General features: G+C 40.1%; 1 protein-coding gene across 1 annotated transcript; it reads left to right on the forward strand.

Moving 5' to 3' along the window:
• Positions 1-552: 552 nt before the first annotated feature.
• Positions 553-16,610, forward strand: LOC308080758 (sorting nexin-4-like). Its single transcript, XM_080422725.1, has 14 exons — positions 553-652; positions 2,499-2,623; positions 2,935-3,073; positions 6,071-6,220; positions 7,032-7,079; positions 7,707-7,762; positions 9,667-9,739; positions 9,907-9,968; positions 10,375-10,440; positions 12,972-13,061; positions 13,904-14,003; positions 14,324-14,469; positions 15,774-15,888; positions 16,480-16,610. Exons 2-14 carry the CDS (start codon positions 2,499-2,501, stop codon positions 16,525-16,527), a joined length of 1,218 nt encoding a protein of 405 aa, XP_080278851.1. The 5' UTR covers positions 553-652; the 3' UTR covers positions 16,528-16,610.
• Positions 16,611-24,121: the final 7,511 nt, after the last annotated feature.

Here is a 24,121-nt window from a genome sequence, read left to right on the forward strand (position 1 = left end):
ATGACAAACTGTCGCCATCTACTGGATAAAACTGTGGAACACTGAGCTCATCAAACACTCATCAGCTCATCTCGCTCTGCGCGTGCGCCACAGGCCTATCAACCAGTGTTGCCATGTCGGCGTATTATAAGCGACTTTGGGCAGTTTTTTTCTGCAAAGTTGCTAGTAGTCGCGCGGGTTGCTTTTTTTGGCTTTGCGTACCATTTCGGCTTGTTTCGAAATTGTAGACACTTATTTAGGCTTGTTTCCAAATATTTGAATGATTATTTAAACCAGTGGTTCTCAAACATTTTCATAAATGTTTTGTGCCCAGGGAGCATTTGTGGTGTTAGAATGTTTCCAAATATTCCACATTTTATTATTATTTAAAGTAGCAGATTTACAGCATCACGGCGAGTTGTTAGCTTGTAGATCTGCTATATTCAAATACCCGATAGCATATCGGTTTATAAAGTGCTCATGTGCTTCTTTTGGCATTGTTTTGCTCGCTTATTTCTCTCACAAAATATGGCAACACTGCTATCAACAAATAACATCAGGGAGGATGGCGGATGATGATGGAAGAAGAGAGGAGTCAGCAGCTGCAACGACCCCATCATCATCACACCATGAACCGCTTGATGATGAAGCACAAAACATCAAGAACACAACGGTAAATAACACACAAAACAAACATGAAGAAACGACATACAACTCACATCATCACATGATGCGAGAAGTCAGCTTGTCACTGTGTCTGTGCTGAGACTAGCTCTGGTCCATAGCGTTAGAAGGAGTTCTCCTTCATGTTACTTACGAGCCGTTGCCTCTACTTGCCTGAACACCCCAGTAGCGCAGCCTGTCGTCTGTAGTAAAAATAGAAAAATCACCTTTGCTACTCACCAAAACAAAGACGGTTTAAAGAAGTTGAAGGCCTACTTTCTTTAGTGGGAACACTCGGAGCCCCCCACATCATTTCTAAAATACACGTTTTGACCAGGAAAGAAAATATCTCACCGGATGGAAAATAAATTTAGTTGCTTCACTGCGCTCTCTACAGATCTGGTCAATGGGATTTTCTATCGACCAGACCTGTAGGGGGCGCAGTCAGTGGAATAACTCAAACATTTTTCCATCCGGTGAAATATTGTGTTTTCTTGCCAAAAAGTGTATTTTAGACGTGAGGTGGGGGGGGGGGGGGGGGGGGGCATCTTAAAACCATATTTGCTTTGTTGAGTAGCAAAAGTGTATTCTTTATTTTTACTACAGACGAGAGGCTGCGATACCGGGGGTGTGCGGGCAACGCTTGAAAAGTAACATAGCGTTAAGGAGAACTCCTTCTAACGCTATGGACCAGAGCTATTCTGAGACAGAATGACATCCTTTAACGTTATTTTTACTACAGTGCGTAGGGCCTATGGCTTGAGTGGTTGGGAATGAGTGTCTTTTTATTGTATTTTAACTACAACATGAAATGTGATCATTGCATTTTCAGACCACTAGGCGGCGCGCGTGTAGCCCCTCTGCTAGCCCTCAATGTTTTTGCCATCATGGCCATCATACTGATATTAACAACTTTAAGCCCTATGTGAATTTTGAATCATGAGCAGTGGTGTAAAGTAACTAAGTACATTTACCCAAGTACTGTACTTAAGTACAATTTAGAGGTATTTTTACTTTACTGTTGTATTTCGAATTTTCAGTACTTTTACTTCTACTCCACTACATCTCAGAGGCAAATATTGAACTTTTACTCCACAGTGGAGTAAAAGTACAATGATTGTAGTGGAGTCTCCACTACAATTATTTGAAAACTTTAGTTACTTTGTGGATTTTGATAATTATTACAAAACATACAAAACCACTTTAGCCCTATATATTTCGGAGGAAAATATTGTACTTTTACTCCTCTACAATTATTACAATTATTTGAAAACTTAAGTTACTTTGTAGATTTTGATTATTATTGCAAAACATGCATTACCCACTTCAGCCTTACATACGGTACAGTTCGTCCATTTGAAAATGGGCAATCTACAAGCTCACAATGGGTCGCGATGCAACGTATTGTGAGTACATTTGAAAACGTGAAATGGGACATTCTGTATAATGAGTACTTTCTACTTTTGTTATTTTAAGTACATTTTGATCCCAATACTTTTGTACTTTTACTCAAGTAAATTTTCAATTCCAGACTTTTACTTGTAACAGAGTATTTCTACGTTGCAATATTGTTAATTACTTAAGTCAAACCATTTAGTAACTTTTTCCATCACTGATCATGAGAATAGTGAAAATAGCATGATCTGCTATTCTCACGATTACATTTTTCCATATGTAACATATTTTGAGTATGAAATATTAAATATGGCGTATTCTGGCCATATAATGGGACATTTTTTGTACATTATTGATATGCAATTATTTGTATGACAAATAATCGTCAAGTAAAATGTCATAATCGTGACAGCCCTACCTACACTATAACTTAATGTTTTCCCACAATGATGTTGTCTCAGATGGAGGATGAGGACTCAACTCTCCTGCAGAGGATGGAGATCAGTGTGGCGGAAGCAGAGAAACGCAACGGCAAAAACACCATGAACATACAGGAGACCTTCACGGTGTACCTCGTTGAAACGCGGTGAGAATTACAGGCTCTTTTTACCACCTTTTAAGACCTATTTTGTTTGTTGTACAACGGTGTCGTGCGAGAATAGATAAAATAGCAGATCTACAAGCTGACACCGCACCACGATTTGACGCGATAGAAAAATTAATCCTGTGTGTAAATGTCGTCAATCATCACCAGTCTTAAGTTTTCTACACGTTTGGTAATATATCAAAAGGTCGTCCAAAATCTGGATAAGATTGACGCCCCCGGTAGTACAGTCCGTAAAACATACGTAAAATATACATTACGTACCTCTGTTTGTTTGTTTTCCCTCCCTAAAGTCCAATGGATGCGATCACTGGAGGTCACGGCCAGGCCCCCGACTCCCTCTGGAGGAGGTACAGTGAATTTGAGCTTCTGAGGAACTACCTGCTTGTCACCTATCCCTTCATCGTTGTGCCTCCTCTGCCTGAGAAGAGGGTGAGTTTAACCCGTTCGATCCGGGCAACGCATCTGTGTCATTTTAACATTTATTTGGCTTTTCAATTTTCCTTTTTGAAAAATCGTGAAAGTTTGTGCAAATCTTTGAATATATATATATATATATATATATATATATATATATATATATATATATATATATATATTTTATTTATTTATTTATTTATTTTTTATTTTTTTAGCGAACATTTTTAACTGAAATCTTTGGAACAAAATATTTTGAGATGGGGGGGGGGGGTCCACGGCCATCATTTTTGGGGTCCTTGACATGAAAAAGTTTGAGAACCACTGATATAGCAACATGAGCTTTTTCCAAAAAACTGTTAGGATGTAGAAGACATTTGTAGAATCCCCAGAAGCAAAGATTTGAGTTACAAATGTTTGCTTTAAAAATATATATATATTCAAAGATTTGCACAAATTTCCCACACTATTTAAAGAAAATAGCAGATCTACAAGCTCATAGCGCGGTACCAAGTGCCGCGCTATGAGCTTGTATATCTGCTATTTTTGAATAGCCCTAAGAAATATAAAATGACACGGGCGCGTTCCAGGTCTTAATGGCTTAAATGTGTGTTTCAACGGGTAACTCCATTGTCCAAGGCTCCTGCTCATTTAGTTACGGCTCGGGAGGTATAGCGGCCGTCTTGGAATCGGAAGGTTCCCGGTTCAATCCCCGTCTTCCCCCTGGCCGCATGTTGAAGTGTTCTTGAGCAAGACACTTAACCCCAACCTGCTCCCGATGAGCATGAGGTTTGGTTCCTTGCATGGTTTCTTCCACCCTTCGGTGAGTGAAAGTGTGTGTGTATGGGTGAACGTAATGCACATTGTAAAGTGCTTTGGAGAAAGGTGGTCTGTATCCACCTGTTTCCGCGGGAATTTACTGGAGCAAAAATCCTGTGTGGGAAACATCCTGCGGACGGACCGAAAGCAGGAAGTAGCGGCTCAGTGTGTTTACATTTGCCAGCAGAACGTAGCTGTACTGCGAACGGGCCTTTTGCATGTAGTTGAAGCGCAAGGGGGCGGGGGACGGGGGGGGAGAGAGTCAGCGCACTGAAGTCAAGGCACAGACTACTGTGTTGTTGACGGACAACGGATGCACGCTTATGAGAAACAACACAAATAAAACCTGGCAAAACAGTTGCGTGCATTAGCGCAAGATGAGGATAAATGAAACATTCAGTCTAAATGTCCAGCAACTACTACCAATACTTTTGTATTTGAAACCTTACATTTCTCTAAATATTATAAACTCTTAGGACAGCCTAATACAAATATAATTTATGAAAAGGCTACTATAGGCTACAGTGAAGTCGGACTGAATGACTGAAACGTTTTTTCTTTTTTAACTCTCTTGGTGATTATCTGGCACAGTAGTTGTGGATTAGCAAACTGGACATTAATGTTTCCTTTTCGCGTGCGAATTACTGGACATTTAGACTGAATGTTTCCTTTACCCTCATCTTGCACTAATGCACGCAACTGTTTTGCCATGTTTTATTTGTGTTGTTTCTCATAATAAGCGTGCATCCGTTGTCTGTCAACAACACAGTAGTCTGTAGTGTGCCTTGACTTCAGTGCGCTGACTCTCTCCCCATGCACCGCCCCCCCGCCCCCTTGCGCTTCAACTACATGCAAAAGGCCCGTTCGCCAGCTGCGAACGAGCTACGTTCTGCTGGCAAATGTAAACACACTGAGCCGCTACTTTCTACTTCCGGTCCCCCCGCAGGAAGTTTCCCACACATCAGGAAACTACCCGCGGAAACAGGTGGATAAATGCTCCATTTACCATTTTTACAATGATATAATCAGATAAAGGAGGGTTCAAGTGCACTGTAAAGCCTAATTTATGGTTGGAGCGACGTGTCGCACTACGTGTCTGAGATTAGAGCAGTGGTTCTCAACCAGTGGTCCGGGGACCACCAGTAGTCCTTGAGGGGGTTCCAGGTGGTCCCCATGCAGCTAAATGATGGAGAGTTGGTAACCAAATAGAGTCTAGACCTTTATTAGATCTTTAACTCTTGAGAGTGTAAAATGAAACCAAATCGACCCTTACGGGTCCATTTGGTTTCATTTTACTCTCTCAAGAGTTAAATTATTGTTAAACAGCTGCATTACTTAATTAAATAATTGTTATTTTGATCAACGTTGGCCTGTTATCTCTCCTATTGTACCAACATCAATACATCACAGAATTGTGGACAAAATCGTATCCAACGATAACAAAATAGTCTTAAGTTTTGGGTGCAAGAGTCTAAATCTCATCAAACGGTGGTCCGTGGCTCAAATGCCGAATAAATAATGGCCCTTGATATGGAAAGGGTTGAAAACCACTGGATTAGAGCATTCATATTGTCTGCCGACAGCCTCAGCAGAAAATGTTAAGAGGAAGTGAACGTGGTCTTGCGCCTCTCGTCTTCCCAACCAATCAGAGTCTGCATCATATTATGAAGCGTTTGTTCCATTGAATGAAGGCCTTTCATTTCAGGTACACGACAATAGACATAAAGGTAGACGCCTCCTCTGGCTCTGAGGCGTGATCCCAAAACCTATACCACTTGTGCAAGGACGCGCTGTGATTGGCCAATATGCTTGTGCAAGGACGCGCTGTGATTGGCCAGTAGCCACTTTGAGTGGCAGTTGGGGCAAACGCTCTCGCCAAAACATGATTTACTATTCTGTCCCTATCGGTACATAACTTGAACGGCGCTGAGTAGGCTCAAGCGAACTTTGCAACGTTCGACACGGCAACTCGCTCGCTTTAGCTCGCTCGGTGGTACCTCACGTGGCTCAAGTTCGCTTGAGACTGCGCGCCATAATATCGTAAATCGCTATTATTTTGGTCACAATAATCGTGACTTTAAATTTTCATATCGTCCCATCCCTAGTCTGCCACATATTTTTGGGTCGTGCGATGTGTCATTCGACACTTGTCGACTCCAAGCATAAATGGTAACTGTAACTCTTGTGTTACAGGCAGAGTTTGTATGGCACAAGTTGTCAGCAGACAACATGGACCCAGATTTCGTGGAGCGCCGGCGGGTCGGGCTGGAGAACTTCCTGCTTCGTGTGGCGTCACATCCTGTCCTCTCCAACGACAAGATCCTCTATCAGTTCCTGACCGAGGTACCTGTCATCACCTCTTTGTCTGCGTGACTATAATTTTACCACATGAACCCTAGGTCCCTATTGTGGGCAGTGGTGTAAAGTAAATATGTACTCAAGTACTGTACTTAAGTACAATTTTAAGGTATTCTTACTTTACTCGAGTATTTCCAATTTTCAGTACTTTTACTTCTACTCCACTACATCTCAGAGGCAAATATTGTACTTTTTACTCAACTACAATTATTTGAAAACGTTAGTTACTAGTTACATTGTAGATTTTGATAATTATTACAAAACCACTTCAGCCCTATATAGGTACACTTCGGCCCCTTGAAAATAGCAGATCTACAAGCTTGTAGATCTGCTATTTTCAAAAGATTTTTATACATTTGAAATGACATTCTGCATAATGACAACATTTGGTACTTTAAGTACATTTTGATACCAATACTTATGTACTTTTACTCAAGTAGATTTTGAATTCCGGACTGTTACTTGTAACAGAGTATTGCTACATTGCAGTATTTATACTTTTACTTAAGTAAAAAAAAAACTGATTGTGGGCACTGGGCAGGTGAACATTTGGCGAAAAAGGGGGGGAAAAGAGAGGGCCAAGTACAAACCCCCCAATGAAGTATAATAGGGTTTAAGTGGTAAAAAGAAAATTACACAAGAAAAGGACATTTACATTTAGTTGGGTCCTTTTGCCTGCCTAATTCTTGATTCAGTCTTTATTAATTTCAACATGACTCATTCATTCATTTCAATGAATATCATTTCAAGGTGAATTCTTAACTAATTCCATTGTTTTGTCTGCTGACATTGGCAGGAACATGGCTGGAAGGACATGGTGTATGAGACGGGATTTCAGGCAAAGGTACCTCCTTATCTACAGTAGCTGTACCTCTGTCTGGCCTCACCTAGGTTCACGTTTGAAAAATGCAATATTTTCTCTAGATCTTATTACATCTTATACAGTAGCTCAGTGGCATTTTATTATATTATATAACATTCCACTCTAGTGTAAGTCCTCATTTCCCAGGTAATAATTCCCCCATAACAAACATAACTATAACCTTGTTCTAATTTGTGACGTGTTTGTGGCGTTTTGAATTTAGTTTTTCTGGTTTGATTTATACTCCAGATAAAAAATATTTTGGCAATTCAAAAGTAGATCTGCTAATTTTGAAAAATCCTGGAAATTTGTGCAAATCTTTGAGAAATAAATATATATATATATATATATATATATATATATTTATATACATTTATTTATATTATATATATTAATATTTTTTTATATACTGCATATTTCTTTTAAGCGAACATTTGCAACTCAAATCTTTCTTTCTGGGGGTCCCTGGAACAAAATATTTTGAGACATGTTTTTTCAAAAAACTGTTAAGATTTAGAAAACATTTTTAGAATCGCCCTCAGGTCTCAATGGGTTAAAAAGTTTGAAAATCGTGCGCAAAATACAACTGAGTGTGTGTTTATTTTGTAGGTAGATTCCAGGCTGAGAGCTCTCAGTGCCACCTTCAGGGTCAGGAGCCCTGATAAGTAAGTCATCTTTCTCCCCTTTGCACAGTATAAGATATTTCAGGCCATTAGATTTTCAGTCGCCAATAAATACTGTATGTTCCCACTGGTAACCAGGCTAATGTTGTGAATTTGCCTGCCGGATATGAATGGCATAGTGCAGCGATTTCCAACCTGTGGGGTGGGTGCCCACTTGTTGGCCTTGCCCGTGTGGATATTGCAAGCGGGTCCCCAAATAATTGGCAAAAGACGTTAAGATTTTATGATAAAATAACATGAATATAGTGTATATATCTTTAAATGTCACTATTTTTTCCCCCTCCAAAATCTTGCACAAAAAAAAAAGACTTCATTATGATCCAGATAAATAGGAACTTAAAGTACACTATGTTGGTTCCATTGATCCAAGCCGGAACACAATCAATTGATTGATCATTAAAATAAACATGCTCTGAAAATGCATGCGGCACACCCATCGGACCACTTAAAGGACGACTTCACCAAGGGGAATCCAAGCTAATAGAAACTGCAGGCTTTCTATTCCCGGGAATGCTATAATGGAAGCCATTGTTCTCGGGATAATGAAATAAAATCATTCTTCTGCCTAATCTGCCTAATGATATTGTCACTGGTAGGCGGGTTTCTGAACTGCCCACAGCCCTCCTATGAGACAGACCGAGTAGATTTTTTTTTTGCTATTTTATATTAGTGAGGGCCAATTATATGAAGATAATGGGTGAAGTCGTCCTTTAACACGGCAGCGTTAAGTGGTCAGATGGGTGGGCTGTGAACGCTTTCGAGATTTGCAAGTGGGCCCTGATACAGAAAAGGTTGGGAACTGCAGTGCTGGTATATGCTGGTGTGCAGTGATGATGCACTTACTGAATGCATAATGAGTGTTGCCAGGTCTGGGGGCTCTTTGTCTTGCTCAAGCACACTGTGACAGAGCATATAACACACTGTCACAGGACATAACCCATTCAAACCGGGAACGCATCTGTGTAACCACTTTAACCATTATTTCATACTATTTGGAAAATTGTGAGAATTTTGTGCAAATCTTTGAATATATATATTTATAAAGCGACATTTTTTAACTCAAATCTTTGCTTCTGGGGGGGGGGGGGGTCCCTGGAACAACATATTTTGAGATGGGGGTCCGCGGCCAAATACATATGATTTTGGGGGCCCTTTGACATGAAAAAGTTTGAGAACCACTGATATTATGAAACTTTTTATTTTTTATAACTGTTAGGATTTAGAATGCATTTGTAGAATCCCCAGAAGCAAAGATTTGAGTTACAAATGTTCGCTTTAAAATATATATATTCAAAGACTTACACACATTTTCATGATTTTTCAAAGAAATTGCAGATCTACAAGCTCATAGCGCAGCACTCAGTGCTGCGCTATGAGCTTGTATATCTGCTATTTTTCAATAGCCAAAGTATAAGATAATGGTTGAAGTGGTTAAAATCTAAAATGACAGATTCTTTCCCGGTCTTAATGGGTTAACACCATCACACTAATGTTAGCAGGGATTGAACCAGGGATATTTCTATTATGAGACTGATTCTTTAGTCAATTTAATTGTAGTGACTCAAGAAACTATAGGATCCCAGGCAAACCAAGAACTAGCATCAGTCTAAACAATATACTATCGAAATAACAATCTGTATATTGAAATTATAGGATATCAGATAAGCAATGAACCTACCATCCGTTTAAATATCCATCTAAATTATATTCTTAACATTGTGGTCAAGAAAACAAACAAGAGTAACAAAAACATAAACGAGTGACCAAGATATGTTTGAAAGGTACCCATATCTTGGTCAATCGCTAGCATTAATCAAATCATTACTTTAACCTGTAAGTCACCACTTAAACACCAATCCTGAAAGCCACCCCATTATCTCTATCAGACGTTTTGTGGAGATGAAACACTACAGTGACGAACTGCAGTCTCACACCTCACAGCTTCTCAGAGTGCGAGCGGTAAGTTACATACTGTTTTTTTACACACACACACACACACACACACACACACACACACACACACACACACACACACACACACACACACACCTCATCAACTAAACCTTTGTTGAAGTAGGATTTTAAATCTCACAAACACTTACATCCACCTTCTCTTCCTCTTCCAGAGGGTTGCAGACCGACTATATGGCGTTTACAAGGTTCATGCAAACTATGGAAGAGTCTTCAGGTATCGCACCAATTATATGACAGTAAAAAAAACTAAGACTGTTTATAAAAAACTATTTATGTCTAGAAATATCTTGATCAGGTTGAGGGATTGGTTTTATCCTATTGCGCCATCACATAAATGTCATTTACTATATATAACCTAAGAGGATATATAGGATAATTACATGATAACCCAGGTTATTTAGCTAGACCATACGTGGTTAATTGGGAGATAAAACGTACATCAATGAGAATACTTCTTTCATCTAGTAGAAAAGTAATTTGCTTCCAAAGCTTCAGTAGTGTGTATAATGCAAATATTCAATAACATAGTGGTAGTGTGTCATGAGTAGAAAGACTAATGACTAATACATACAGTGTGTGTTTGTTGCAAGTGCACTCACATCCATGTGTGCTCATTGCAGTGAGTGGAGCGCCATAGAGAAAGAGATGGGAGATGGATTGCAGAGTGCCGGCCACCATATGGATGCGTGAGTAATGGATTCTACCTCGTGCTCATTTTGGCTTGTTGACCAGTTCAAAACTGTGTCTATTTATATCACAAGCAGTGGTTTCCAACACCTGGTACTACTGGTTTTCCATCCCACCAGGATGTTAATTGCATTCACCTAGTTCTACTGTAGCTGTCTGAACAGGGACTAGTTACACCTGCTAGGATTCAGCGTATGAGTAGGCCTGTCACAATTTTTACATAATCGTCTAATCGCAATTATTTAATATAATCGCAATTACTTCTGCATAATCGTCATAATCAATTCCATGTTAAAAAATGTCATATATTTTTTATAGTGGAAATGGAAGATCTATAAACTCAAAACGCGATGCGATGCGTTTTGAGCTTATAGATCAGCTATATTAAATTGTTAATCGCAATTATTTGAGTGATAATTAATCATCAACTTAAATTTGTAATCGTGACAGCCCAGTAGCATGGCTTGGGTGCGGCAAGTCGTGCGGTAGGTGTGGCGCTCCACATCAGCAATCCATATCCCAGGGCCCGGGGTCTAGCGCATTGTAACGGGGACTGACTCCCGCGTTATCGGCTGGTACCGACAATAAGCCTCTCCCGACCTACTTACTTAGGATAGAAGACCAGCAGTACTGTCATAATGGACCCTTCGCTAAACCCCACCCCAAAAGCGATTGTCGAATGATAGTTTAGCAACCGTTGCTAAGCTGGCATATGGTTTGACAAGCTTCCGTCACCTGTCATAGCTGTCAATGTTATTTCGCCCGCTCACACAAAATCATTTGCAACCTAATAGCGAGAATAGGAATACCCCGATAATGCAATGGTGACTATGAACCAGCAACAGATTCCACGTACCCAGAAAAGGGGTTGGAGGGCGCATTTTTCACCCCTTTTCCCAAGCTGAAATCCGCACTTACGCTGCAAGACTGCATGGCTGTGTTGTTGAACACATACTGTACACGGCTTAACGTCGGGAAAGTTACACAACTCACCAGCCCAGGTGATGGCAATAATACGTATCACCGTAATCGTAACAAAAGGTGCAAATCCTATAAAACATACAAATGTACAAATCCGAAGTGATGTGATGCTGATGATGTTAAAGTTGATTGAGTTGGATACTGTTTCTCCCTCTTAACATTTACCGTGTTTTTAGTTCATTGAAATAATGTCCTGCACATTTTTCCAGTGCATAGCCTACTGCAGGCCTTGTTGACTAGATTTAGAAGAGATTTTAAAGCTCTTGCTCCTGAAATTATCGATTATTTATATGGGGAAAAGCCGTCATTTAACATGCAAGTCAATGGGTGAGAAGCAGAGCTTGCCAGACCTTGGTCTGACAGAGTGGAGTGGGTGGGGCTAAGCGAAGGGTCCATTGCTCCACACAAAGTTTTTACATGGGTCAGAGTGGCTTATTGTCATTATCAGCTGAGCAATGGGGCCATCTATCCCCTTTACCATGCGCTAGACCCCTGGTAGATGTTTTGCGAAGGGGGAGCTACCCTCAGCTCCCAGTACCTACAGCATGTCTTAGTTACCCAAACCACGCTTCTCATACACTGAGTTTGCGGTGCCCTGGATGCAGTGTTGATTTCGTCGACTAAAACTATGACGAAAAATGTTCGTCGACTACCTTTTTTTACTGACAAAAACTAAATTAAAATAAGCTATGATGATTAACTCATTCAGTGCCAAAAATATTTCTGGCTATATCACCCCTGTGCCAAGGCCAAAAATACATTGTAAAAAAAAAGTGCTTTGGAGCCGAGATACAGCCTTTTCAGTAAGAAGTTAAACAAGAAGTGAATGGAGCAGCAAATCTTCAAATCATCATATCTTGGGTTCTTTTTTTTTTTCATGACGTCTCAGACGTCATTGGCACTCTGGGCTTATGAAAAACGTGACGTCTGCGACGTCATTGGCACTGAATGAGTTAAAACTAGGACTATATATACTGACAATTTCGTCAACAAATAAAAACTAGACTAAAATGTTAGTGAGGGACTAGTGGAGAAGAGATCCAGAGTAGAACTAAAAGACGAGTCATTTTATGCTTGGTTGCGCTCGGGTGTTGCCCTCTGAAAATAGCAGATCTACAAGCTCACAACACGTCGCGCTGCGACGCGTTGTGAGCTTGTAGATTGGCTATTTTCAGCAAGCAACCAAGTGTAAAATCTGACATTACGACACCATCAAGCCAAGGCCCACGAAAATACATTTTAGTCGACTAAATCAACTGTAGATTTAGTCAACTATAATATTATGATATTTAGTCGACTAAATCTAGAAAACTATAACATTTCAGATTACTAAATATGACCAAAACTAAATGGAATTTTATTCAAAAGACTATGACTAAAACTAAATCAATATTTGCTGTCAAAATCAACACTGCCTGGATGAAATCCAGGACCTTGCGATAGTACAAAGGCGAGCGTTGTACCGACTGAGCTACCCCGGGCAGTGATGGAAGTGAATCTGTTGTTGACATTCCAGTGAACAAGTACATTGTCCTGTTTGATACTGTAGCTATGCTGCCTCAATAGATGACATCTTGGAGGAAGAGGAGCACTATGCAGACCAGCTGAAGGAGTATCTCTTTTACGCCGAAGCCCTAAGGTAAGCTATTCAAACTTTTGAGCAGGTCGCTTCACCTAATCACATATATTATACGCAGTGGTGGAAAGTAACTAAGTACATGTACTCAAGTAGTGTACTTAAGTACAATTTTGAGGTATTTTTACTTTACTGGAGTATTTCCAATTTCAAATACTTTTACATCTCAGAGGCAAATATAGTACTTTTACTCCACTACAATTATTGGACAACTTTAGTTACTAGTTACTTTGTAGATTTAAAAATATCATTACAAAACATACATTAACCACTTCAGCCCTGCATAGACTCTGACTATTTGAAAATAGCCGATCTACAATCTCACAACACGTTGCGATGTTTGCTTTAACCCATTAAGACCAGGAAAGCATCTGTCATTTTAGATTTTATACTTTGGCTATTTTTTTATACTTTGACTATTCAAAAATAGCAGATCTGTGCCGCGCTATGAGGGTGGCCGGTAGAGCGGCCGGATGGCAACCGCGAGGTTTCCAGTTCAATCCCAGGTTCCCCCAGAGTTAGTGTCGAAGTGTCCTTGAGCAAGACACTGAACCCCTAACTCACGATGAGCAGGTTGGTGCCTTGCATGGTTTCCTCTGCCATCGGTGTGTGAATGATGTATGAATGAATGAACCATTGTAAAGCGCTTTGAGTAAGTGAGTACTTAGAAAAGCACTATAAAAATGCAATTCATTATTATTATTAGCTTGTATATCTGCTATTTTTGAATAGCCAAAGTACAAAATAATGGTTCCCGGTTTTAATGGGTTAAACCATGCTAACATCCACTGTAGTGTGTGATGATGATTTCTCAGACCTTTGCCCTCTGCCTCTCCCCTCTGCAGAGCAGTGTGCAGGAAGCATGAACTGACCCAGTTTGAGCTGGAAGTGGCTTCTCAGGACCTCATCTCCAAGAAGCAGCAACGTGATGAGCTGGCTACTGGGGTAGGTCCTGTTCTCACCTGGAGGTCCAACACACTTTATAAGTTAAAGCTTGACCAAGTGGCAAGTTTCAGACGCAAACACACAAACTGGCGCCTTAACATAATGCTGATATGGTTTACTTATTTTGTTCTTTGTTCAACAAAGCAAAAAGGAATAAAGAACAAGCTGGAATTAGTTGCTGGTTTACTGACGCTGTACAGTGCTTAAAACGCTGGGACTGCGCATTTTGGCATGGTGTTTGAAATGTGCGTGGACTTTTTGGGAAAGCCATATGAACCCTGTCTGGGTATCTCTCTGTCGGTCTGTCTGTGGTCTCTCAGATTGTGCGGACGTTCTCCTTCAAAGGAATGACCAACAAGCTGTTTGGCCAGGAGGCTCCTGAACAGAGGGAGGCCAGACTCCAGCTGCTGGAAGAGCTCATAGTGGAGGGAGAAGAGACGGTGAAGGAGAAGACAGCGGAGTGCCAGTGAGTACCAAAGACTCCTATTCTACGCCCCATTCAGACATTCAATTGCTTTCTAAATGTAATACTGTACAGTACATGACTTTAAAGCAGTGGTTCTCAAACTACAACAAATTGTACTTTTGCTCCACTACAATTATTTGAAAACTTTAGTTACTAGTTACTTTGCAGATATACATTATTATATTATAAAACATACAGTAACCACTTCAGCCCTATTTTATACATAGGCTATTTGAAATAGCCGATCTACAAGCTCACAACACGTTGCGTTGTAAGCTTGTAGATTTGCTATTTTCAAACATTTTAGTACTTTTACTTTTGGTACTGTAAGTATATTTTGATGCCAAATTGCCAATACTTTTGTACTTTTACTCAAGTAAATTTTGAATTCCGGACTTTTACTAACGAAATACTTCTACATTGCAGTATTGATACTTTTACTTAAGTAAAACATTTGAGTAATTTTTCCACCAAAACATTTGAGTACTTTTTCCACCACTGGTAAACATTGGTAAAGTAGCTTCCCCCCACCACCGTGGAGTCTAGGGGTTTGAATCCACTGCGGTGCATCCGGCTTTGTCGAGCGTCTATACAAACACAATTGGCCCCTTTTCGGTGGAGGGAAGCCGGGCGGGGAGGGTGATATTTGTCACTGTACACACTGTGTCCTCCCGTTGAAATTTCTCACTGCCAGGTGAGCCAGTAGGGTGCAACAGCAGTGGCAGCACGCATACATGTGTGTGTGAGGAGGAATTAATTGTCAGAATGACTAAAATGGGAAGAAAAAGTGGTAAAAATTGTTGTCTACTACAGTGGTTCTCAAACTTTTTCATGTCAAGGACCCCCAAATTAACACTTATTAGCCCACGGACCCCCATTTGAAAAGATATGCCAGGGACAAAATAAGAGGATTTTTACAGCTCTAGCAGTGATTCTCAAGCATTTTAATTTCAAGGACCCCCAGTTTGATATGCATTAGGCTACGGACCCCCATTTAATGGCACTTCTATCTCTGGGACCCCAATTTATATTGTAAAAAATTATAATTTAACTTTGAGAGTGTACAAATGGAACCAAATGGACCCATTTGTACACTCTCAGAGTTACAGACCAATGAGGGTCCATTTGGTTCCTAACTATCCATCATTTAGCTGGGGACCCCCTGGAACTCCCTCAAGGACCCCTGGGGGTCCCCGGACCCCACTTTGAGAACCAATGGTCTACTACTCTAAATTGTCAAAAAAACTAAAGAAGGAAAAAAAGCCACAATAATGATCATGTGCTGCTCTGGATGTGTGCTGCAGAGAGCATGTTGAGGGGGCGTGGGTGGACATGCAGCGCTTCCATGAGCAGAAGGACAAAGACCTCCGTGAGGCACTCATCAATTATGCCGTCATGCAAGTCAGCATGTGTAAGAAGGTGAGCTCATCCACCAGCAGGTGCACAACAACAAGCCCTTTTATTGGTCTTTCTTAAGGTCATACTGTGTAACTTTTTCAGTTAAACAATTATTGTTGATGTAATCTTTCACTGGTATATATTTCACAATAAACATTACACATAAATGTGTTTTCTGACAACTTCTTTAAACACTTTTTGGGGGTTTGCGAGTGTCTGCTCCTCGCACCAAAAAGGCAGGTATTTATTTAAAAGTTATTACATACTGTTTTAAGTTAACGTAAAATATCCTCGGCTCAAGGCAGCGTTAGTTTTGGAGCGGTACTTCTGATATAGCAAACTGAATTATGGGAATCGCAGTTCTAACAGACAATGGAGCAACTGCAGGTGTTGACAAAAAGACTATTAAAATGGATGTTACACAGTAAGACTTTAAAGGTAGGCTAAGTGATACTTTATTTATGGTTAAACGAAAAAGTTTAGAATATAGAAAAAAATATTTAACATTTTAACAAAGTAATATCACTTATCATACCTTTTAAATGTTTTGGATCATGTCATTAGTCATTAATCTCTTTCACTTTCTGTCTGTCTCTCTCCTTCTCCCTGCAGGGAATACAAGTGTGGAGTAATGCCAAAGATTGTTTCCTAAAGATGTAAAAGTCTGAGCCATATTCAGGGGAGTGATACATGATACATCAACCATCATGGATGTACGGCCGCACTGGTTCGCAATCTCAGTTGGAAATTGCAGTAGTCAAATAGGCCTAATGCAATTTGATTTCTTGGTTTAATTTATTTCGCAGCCCTGCGTTCACATGATTGGTCTGCATTTCAGATAGGGGGATATGTATCATTGTGCAGCTACACTACGCAATATGCATTTTTAGACCGCAGATTCTTTGGCTATTCTATTAATTTCTGTCTCAGCACACACTTACTGCAGCACAATATAAACCTTGAAATTAGGTTAAAAACTGTCTATGTATGCGTCCATGCAGCCAGTAAATGGATTATATCCATGCATTATCCAAATCAGCCCATTTGATAAATTGATATCCACAACCATAACACTATGCATATATTTAAAATATAATAATAATACATTGCCTTCATAGTTCAGTATTTGTCAAATCTAGAGAATGTCAGCTGTTGGCAAATCTGGGTACTGCGATTTGGTTTAAATAAGAAGCCTGGATGCAATATTTAAGACAACATATTTTCCAGGATGTTTACAGTAATAATTTAAATGTTCTGCTATGAGTAATGTTGTTACAGAAGGCATCACTTTCTTCAACTCTGCACAAAAAGTACGATCCCAACAGTTGATAACAGCACATTATTGCCTACCATGTTTGGTTATTTGTACTTGCTTGCTATTTTAAAATGTAATGTAGACATGAACCAATTAATCAGTTAATTGTGATGTATATTGTGTAAACATTTCTAATCTTGATATTTGTATTATTTAGATAACACTGTTATCTTGGAGCAATGGACCAGATAGCGGCTTATCTTCTAGCTCAAGGGCACAGCACTGAATGATGCAGGGATTGAACCTGTGACTGAATAAATGCAATATGGTGGTTGGTATACATTTTAAATAAGCCTTTAGGGTTAATGTGTGCTGTTAGTAGTTGTTTAGATTTTTTGCCAGCAATAAGCTACAAGATTTAAAATTTGTTGACATTTTAAAGCTCAATGTGGATACTGGCCTCCATGTTAATTATATTTATGATTTTAATAAAAAATAATATGACATACCACTAACTGTTTTCCCAATCTTCATATTAAAAACAGTGCAAGTAACAGCCAGGGTAAATAGTGGAAACAACTTTATTAGGAGAGTTAAAAGCCTAACTATTTCGCAAAGAGAAAAACATTAAGCTAAGACTAAACGGCTAAACAGATATTATTTGAGTTTGGCGGGGAAAGCGAAAAAGGTGGGTTTTGAGGGAGGCTTTGAAAACGGCAAGGGTGGGGGTGGCTTTAATGTGAGGTGGGAGTGAGTTCCAAAGAGAGGGGGCTGCAACTGAAAAAGCCCTGTCACCCCAGGTGCGTTTGTTTTTTGGGGGATTTCCAGGAGGTTGGCACCTGAGGGAGCGGCAGGGGACGCCAGTTGGAGAAGGTCAGAGAGGTAGCGAGTGGCCTGGTTGTTGAGGGCCTTGTAGGTGGTGATAAGCATCTTGAAATCGATTCTGTGTTTTACTGGGAGCCAGTGAAGGTCATGGAGGACTGGGGTGATGTGGTCTCTGGATCGGGTTCTGGTGAGGAGGTGGCACGGTAGGGTCCAGGAGGATGAGCAGAGAGGGGGAGCCATCATCGGCCGCCATCAGGAGGTCATTTCTGACCCCAGGATTACAGACATGCATATAGAGATTCTGTGCGTTTATTTGTAAGATGACTGACAACAGGAAGTGATGCCCATAATTGACACACCTCCTTTTCCCCAGTAAGCTCCTTGGTAAACTTTTGGATGGAAGATGAGTTTACCTGCAATTCTAGTTAGTTTTGCAGTCTTCTTTTTACATTTTACATTTCAGTTAACCTTATTTTTTCTTTTTTGTTGTAAATTGTAATTGCTGTAGAGCAGTGTTGGAAAGGTTACTAAAACATAGTAATATGTTACTTATTACATATTACTTGTTTAAAAAGTAATGTAGTTACTTTACTTATTACTCCCTGCCAAAAGTAATTAGTTACTTATTACTTTAAGTTACTTTTTTTTTCTCGCCCCCAGTAATTGCATCCTTTCTCCCCAAAAGTCTCAACATTAGCAGTTGTTTTTTTTCTCTTTTCTGCAGCCTACATTGTAAAATCCTCATTGTTGATTTAACTCTGAAAAGTGTTCTGTACACATGACGGGTCCATTTGGTTCCATTTGTACACTCATTTGAATTATATTAACACTAAGACTTTTACTGTGTATGAATTCATAACTTACAGACTAAATGAAAACCATTTGACTATGAATTGAATACTAAGGACCTCAATGGAAACAAGACCGCAAGGACTTTTTTGGAAGTATTTTAAATGTATTTAATTATTTTTTTGCCTAATAAAATATTCAAATTCAAACACCTGGGCTCAAACAGATAATGACTCATCATGAGACACAATCTTTGAACAACTTCTGTTGTTTATTAAAGCTTCAAACAGTGCTAGGCCAATAAGGCTACATGTGTCAGTGCATTTCAATTCCAAAAATATAGAAAAACTAACATTTCTATATGACTGACTGGCCATCAAAACTGAAAGCATCAAGAGGACAGTCAGGAGCTCAGGACACAAAACACATTCAAACTGAAAATAATCAAATCAAAAGTGTGTGCATACAGCAGCAACCAGTTAAACAACAAAACCTCTTCATAAACTGCTATATTTCTTTGTAAACAAAATGTATTCTAATAAAATACAAAAATAAAAAGGCTCCCATAGCAACACATATCATTGTGGGTTTCTGACAGAATGTAGGAGCAAATGCAAGTAAAAAAAAATCAATCATTCTGTATGACTGCTGAAAATTTCAAAGAAAGTCAAAAGTGTGCTATAGCCTACAGCTAGGCCTATGTACTAGGCCTACAGTTAAGTGGGCATTGGACAATATGTTGGTGGACCCACTTACAGCCAGCCTCTCAAAAACCTATTATCTGACAGCAACCAGTTAAACAACAAAACCTCTTCATAATATATATATATATATATATATATATATATATATATATATATATATATATATATATATATATATATATATATATATATATATATATATATACACATGCCACAGTCAGTGACCTATATATATATATATATGTATATATATATATATATATATATATATATATTGAAAATAGCCGACCTACAAGCTTACGGCGCGTCTTCATCGGTTAACAAGTCGCTTATAATAAGCAGACATGGCAACACTGTTTGATCCGGTTTAAGGCCCGCCCTTCCGCGCTGATAATTCACACATAGACTAGTGCGCAACGTTTCCGTATCCGCTCTAGACCGGATCAGCAAGCAGCCTGCATAGCAACTCGATCCCAACCAGTCTACCATCCTGCTACCATAATTGGCGGCCACACTCATGGAGTGTACACGAGTGTATGGGGCCAGTGTCCAAGCGGACACATGGCCCAACTAACTCCACATTTTCCCCCAAAATTCCTCAATATTCTGCCTGTAAACGAAGCTGCTTCCCATACCGTTACTGTACTTGCAGGATGTACAATCAATAACAAACGCATTATGCCCCAATACTTATGCAAATCACTTCGCCAGCTGCAATTCACTTCCGGAGGGTTCTTTTCTATATGACTGACTGGCCATCAAAACTGAAAGCATCAAGAGGACAGTCAGGAGCTCAGGACACAAAACACATTCAAACTGAAAATAATCAAATCAAAAGTGTGTGCATACAGCAGCAACCAGTTAAACAACAAAACCTCTTCATAAACTGCTATATTTCTTTGTAAACAAAATGTATTCTAATAAAATACAAAAATAAAAAGGCTCCCATAGCAACACATATCATTGTGGGTTTCTGACAGAATGTAGGAGCAAATGCAAGTAAAAAAAAATCAATCATTCTGTATGACTGCTGAAAATTTCAAAGAAAGTCAAAAGTGTGCTATAGCCTACAGCTAGGCCTATGTACTAGGCCTACAGTTAAGTGGGCATTGGACAATATGTTGGTGGACCCACTTACAGCCAGCCTCTCAAAAACCTATTATCTGACAGCAACCAGTTAAACAACAAAACCTCTTCATAATATATATATATATATATATATATATATATATATATATATATATATATATATATATATATATATATACACATGCCACAGTCAGTGACCTATATATATATATATATGTATATATATATATATATATATATATATATATATATATATATTGAAAATAGCCGACCTACAAGCTTACGGCGCGTCTTCATCGGTTAACAAGTCGCTTATAATAAGCAGACATGGCAACACTGTTTGATCCGGTTTAAGGCCCGCCCTTCCGCGCTGATAATTCACACATAGACTAGTGCGCAACGTTTCCGTATCCGCTCTAGACCGGATCAGCAAGCAGCCTGCATAGCAACTCGATCCCAACCAGTCTACCATCCTGCTACCATAATTGGCGGCCACACTCATGGAGTGTACACGAGTGTATGGGGCCAGTGTCCAAGCGGACACATGGCCCAACTAACTCCACATTTTCCCCCAAAATTCCTCAATATTCTGCCTGTAAACGAAGCTGCTTCCCATACCGTTACTGTACTTGCAGGATGTACAATCAATAACAAACGCATTATGCCCCAATACTTATGCAAATCACTTCGCCAGCTGCAATTCACTTCCGGAGGGTTCTTTTAACAGCCAATCATCATCATCTACCACAAAACCTCAGCACCTTCGTTCCCCTGCAGAGCACACAGAAACGAGCGCTGCCTTGGTCTATGCAGCTCCCCCCCTCCCCCCAGTACCGTACAGTAAAGACCTTACAGTACAGACCGTACAGTACAGACCGTACAGTACAGACCGTACAGTACAGGAGAGGTACAGGACAGTACAGGTACAGTACAGGTACAGTACGGTACAGTACGGTACAGTACAGGTACGGTATGGTACAGACCGTACAGTACAGTACAGTACAGACCGTAAAGTACAGTACAGTACAGTACAGTACAGGTACGGTACAGTACAGACCGTACAGTACAGACCGTACAGTACAGTACAGTACAGGTACAGTACAGGTACAGTACAGGTAGAGGTACAGGACAGTACAGTACAGGTACAGTACAGGTACAGTACAGTACAGACCGTACAGTACAGTACGGTAGAGTACGGTACAGTACAGGTACGGTACAGTACGGTACGGTACAGTACAGACCGTACAGTACAGTACAGACCGTACAGTACAGTACAGACCGTACAGTACAGACCGTACAGGTACAGTACAGTACAGGTACAGTACAGGTGAAGGTACAGGACAGTACAGTACAGACCGTACAGTACAGTACAGTACAGACCGTACAGTACAGTACAGTACAGACCGTACAGTACAGTACAGACCGTACAGTACAGTACAGACCGTACAGTACAGGTACAGTACAGTACAGTACAGTACAGTACAGGTACAGTACAATACAGACCGTACAGTACAGTACAGACCGTACAGTACAGTACAGTACAGTAGAGGTACAGGACAGTACAGTACAGGTAGAGGTACAGGACAGTACAGTACAGGTACAGTACAGTACAGTACGGTACAGTACAGTACAGGTACAGTACAGTACAGACCGTACAGTACAGTACAGACCGTACAGTACAGACCGTACAGTACAGTACAGGTACAGTACAGGTACAGGACAGTACAGTACAGACCGTACAGTACAGTACAGTACAGGTACAGTACAGTACATTACAGACCGTACAGTACAGTACAGTACAGACCGTACAGTACAGTACAGTACAGGTACAGTACAGGACAGTACAGTACGTACAGTACAGGTACAGTACAGGTAGAGGTACAGGACAGTACAGTACAGACCGTACAGTACAGTACAGACCGTACAGTACAGTACAGGTCAGTTACAGGTAGAGGGACAGGACAGTACAGTACAGACCGTACAGTACATTACAGTACAGGTAGAGGTACAGGACAGTACAGTACAGACTGTACAGTACAGTACAGTACAGTACAGACCATACAGTACAGACCGTACAGGACAGGACAGTACGTACAGTACAGTACAGTACAGTACAGTACAGTACAGGACAGGACAGGACAGGACAGTGCAGTGGCCATCACTCCAAATGTTGTGACGTCAGGGCTCTCAATACTGCACATTGGGGGAGGAGGAGGGGTGCAGGGCGGGCGCACAGATCGCTGTGTGGGCGCAGGTGCTATGTGGGCGCGAGCGATAGAGCTGAGGCCGCGCGCAGCGCGGCCGAAGTTCTAGTTATATCAATGGACCAAAAACAACACAGGATCAAATAAACACACTCAAACCCAGAGTACCACCAAGGCTCGTGAAAAAAAGTAATAAATTACTTTTTGAAAAAAAGTTAAGGTAATATTATTACTCAAAACATGAAAGTAATTAATTACGTTACTAGTTACTGGTAAAAAGTAATAATATTACTTTAAGTTACATATTACTTTAGTTACTTTCCAACACTGCTGTAGAGTACAGAAACTATTTGAGTGAGAGAAATAGACAGTCAATCAGAGAGCAAGTCGCACAGTATTTCAGTTTTTGAAACCAGTGTGGCATCACGAGGGGACAGGTGGTAGATGGGTGTTACATTCCTACACTCAAAATGGCCGTTGTAGAAAGAACTACAACTCCCAGGGTGCCTCAACCAGGAGACAGGTGTAGGTGTTTCAGGCACCTAATTGAGGCAGAGCTGGGAAACTACATACCAGAGCAAACAAACACAGCAAGCAGGACAGAGAGGAGCTGGACCCCTGAAGGCCTCAAAGTGGACAAGACTGCATTGATGTTAAGTAGTACTGTGGACATAGTTTTGGGCTGGATCATTATTCTCCCTTTGGGACGATTTATTATTATTTTGCAAGTTGCCTAATGTTGGCATATTCCTGAGTTATTGAATAAACCTCGTTTCGTTTTCACCCTGGATTTTGCCTGTTTGTACTGCACTTCCTCACACTATCCCGCTCCATACCTCTCATGACAGTACACCAGGAATAACAAGAAAGTTGAGTGAAATTACTTTTATTTGAGGGTGACAGACAGGCCTCACCCAACCAAATGATGAAGACACATTGTCTTGTGATTTATATTATTAAAGGCGATGATAATACTCTAGGTCTAGTCTAGGTGTTCCTCTGAGTGTCTTCATCATGGAGCTGTGGAAGAAGCACAAACATTGATACAGAACAAATAGCAAATTATTAAGTCACTCACACCTTTATGTCAATGATTCAACAGTTGCTATTGCTATTATTGAAGAGTGTATGCTGATGCAGTATTTGTTGCCATTGCTAATAGCATTAGAAAGTATTTAACTTAGTTTTTTCTCAAAATCAGCGTTGTGAGCTTGTTTTCCTCTTGCGTAATATTTGGCTATTTGGCCAATTTGGTATTAAAAAGGTCTTAAAAGTCATTAAATTGTAACTTTAGAAATGTGCAGATACCCTGTTATTATACTGTATGTTGGTTTGTTTACTGTTGAGTTGAAAACAATGTTGCACATTAAGCTAATCCTCTGGGGACC

This window comes from Gymnoscopelus braueri (assembly GCF_963280865.1).
Source record: "Gymnoscopelus braueri genome assembly, chromosome: 24".
In the NCBI taxonomy this organism is placed as follows: Eukaryota; Metazoa; Chordata; class Actinopteri; order Myctophiformes; family Myctophidae; genus Gymnoscopelus; species Gymnoscopelus braueri.

Coding starts and splice junctions, on each gene's coding strand:
- LOC308080758 (XM_080422725.1), top strand. CDS start 2,499: ATGGAGGATGAGGACTCAACTCTCCTGCAGAGGATGGAGATCAGTGTG. Junction 2,624..2,934: donor GTGTACCTCGTTGAAACGCG/GTGAGAATTACA, acceptor CCCTCCCTAAAG/TCCAATGGATGCGATCACTG. Junction 3,074..6,070: donor CTCCTCTGCCTGAGAAGAGG/GTGAGTTTAACC, acceptor CTTGTGTTACAG/GCAGAGTTTGTATGGCACAA.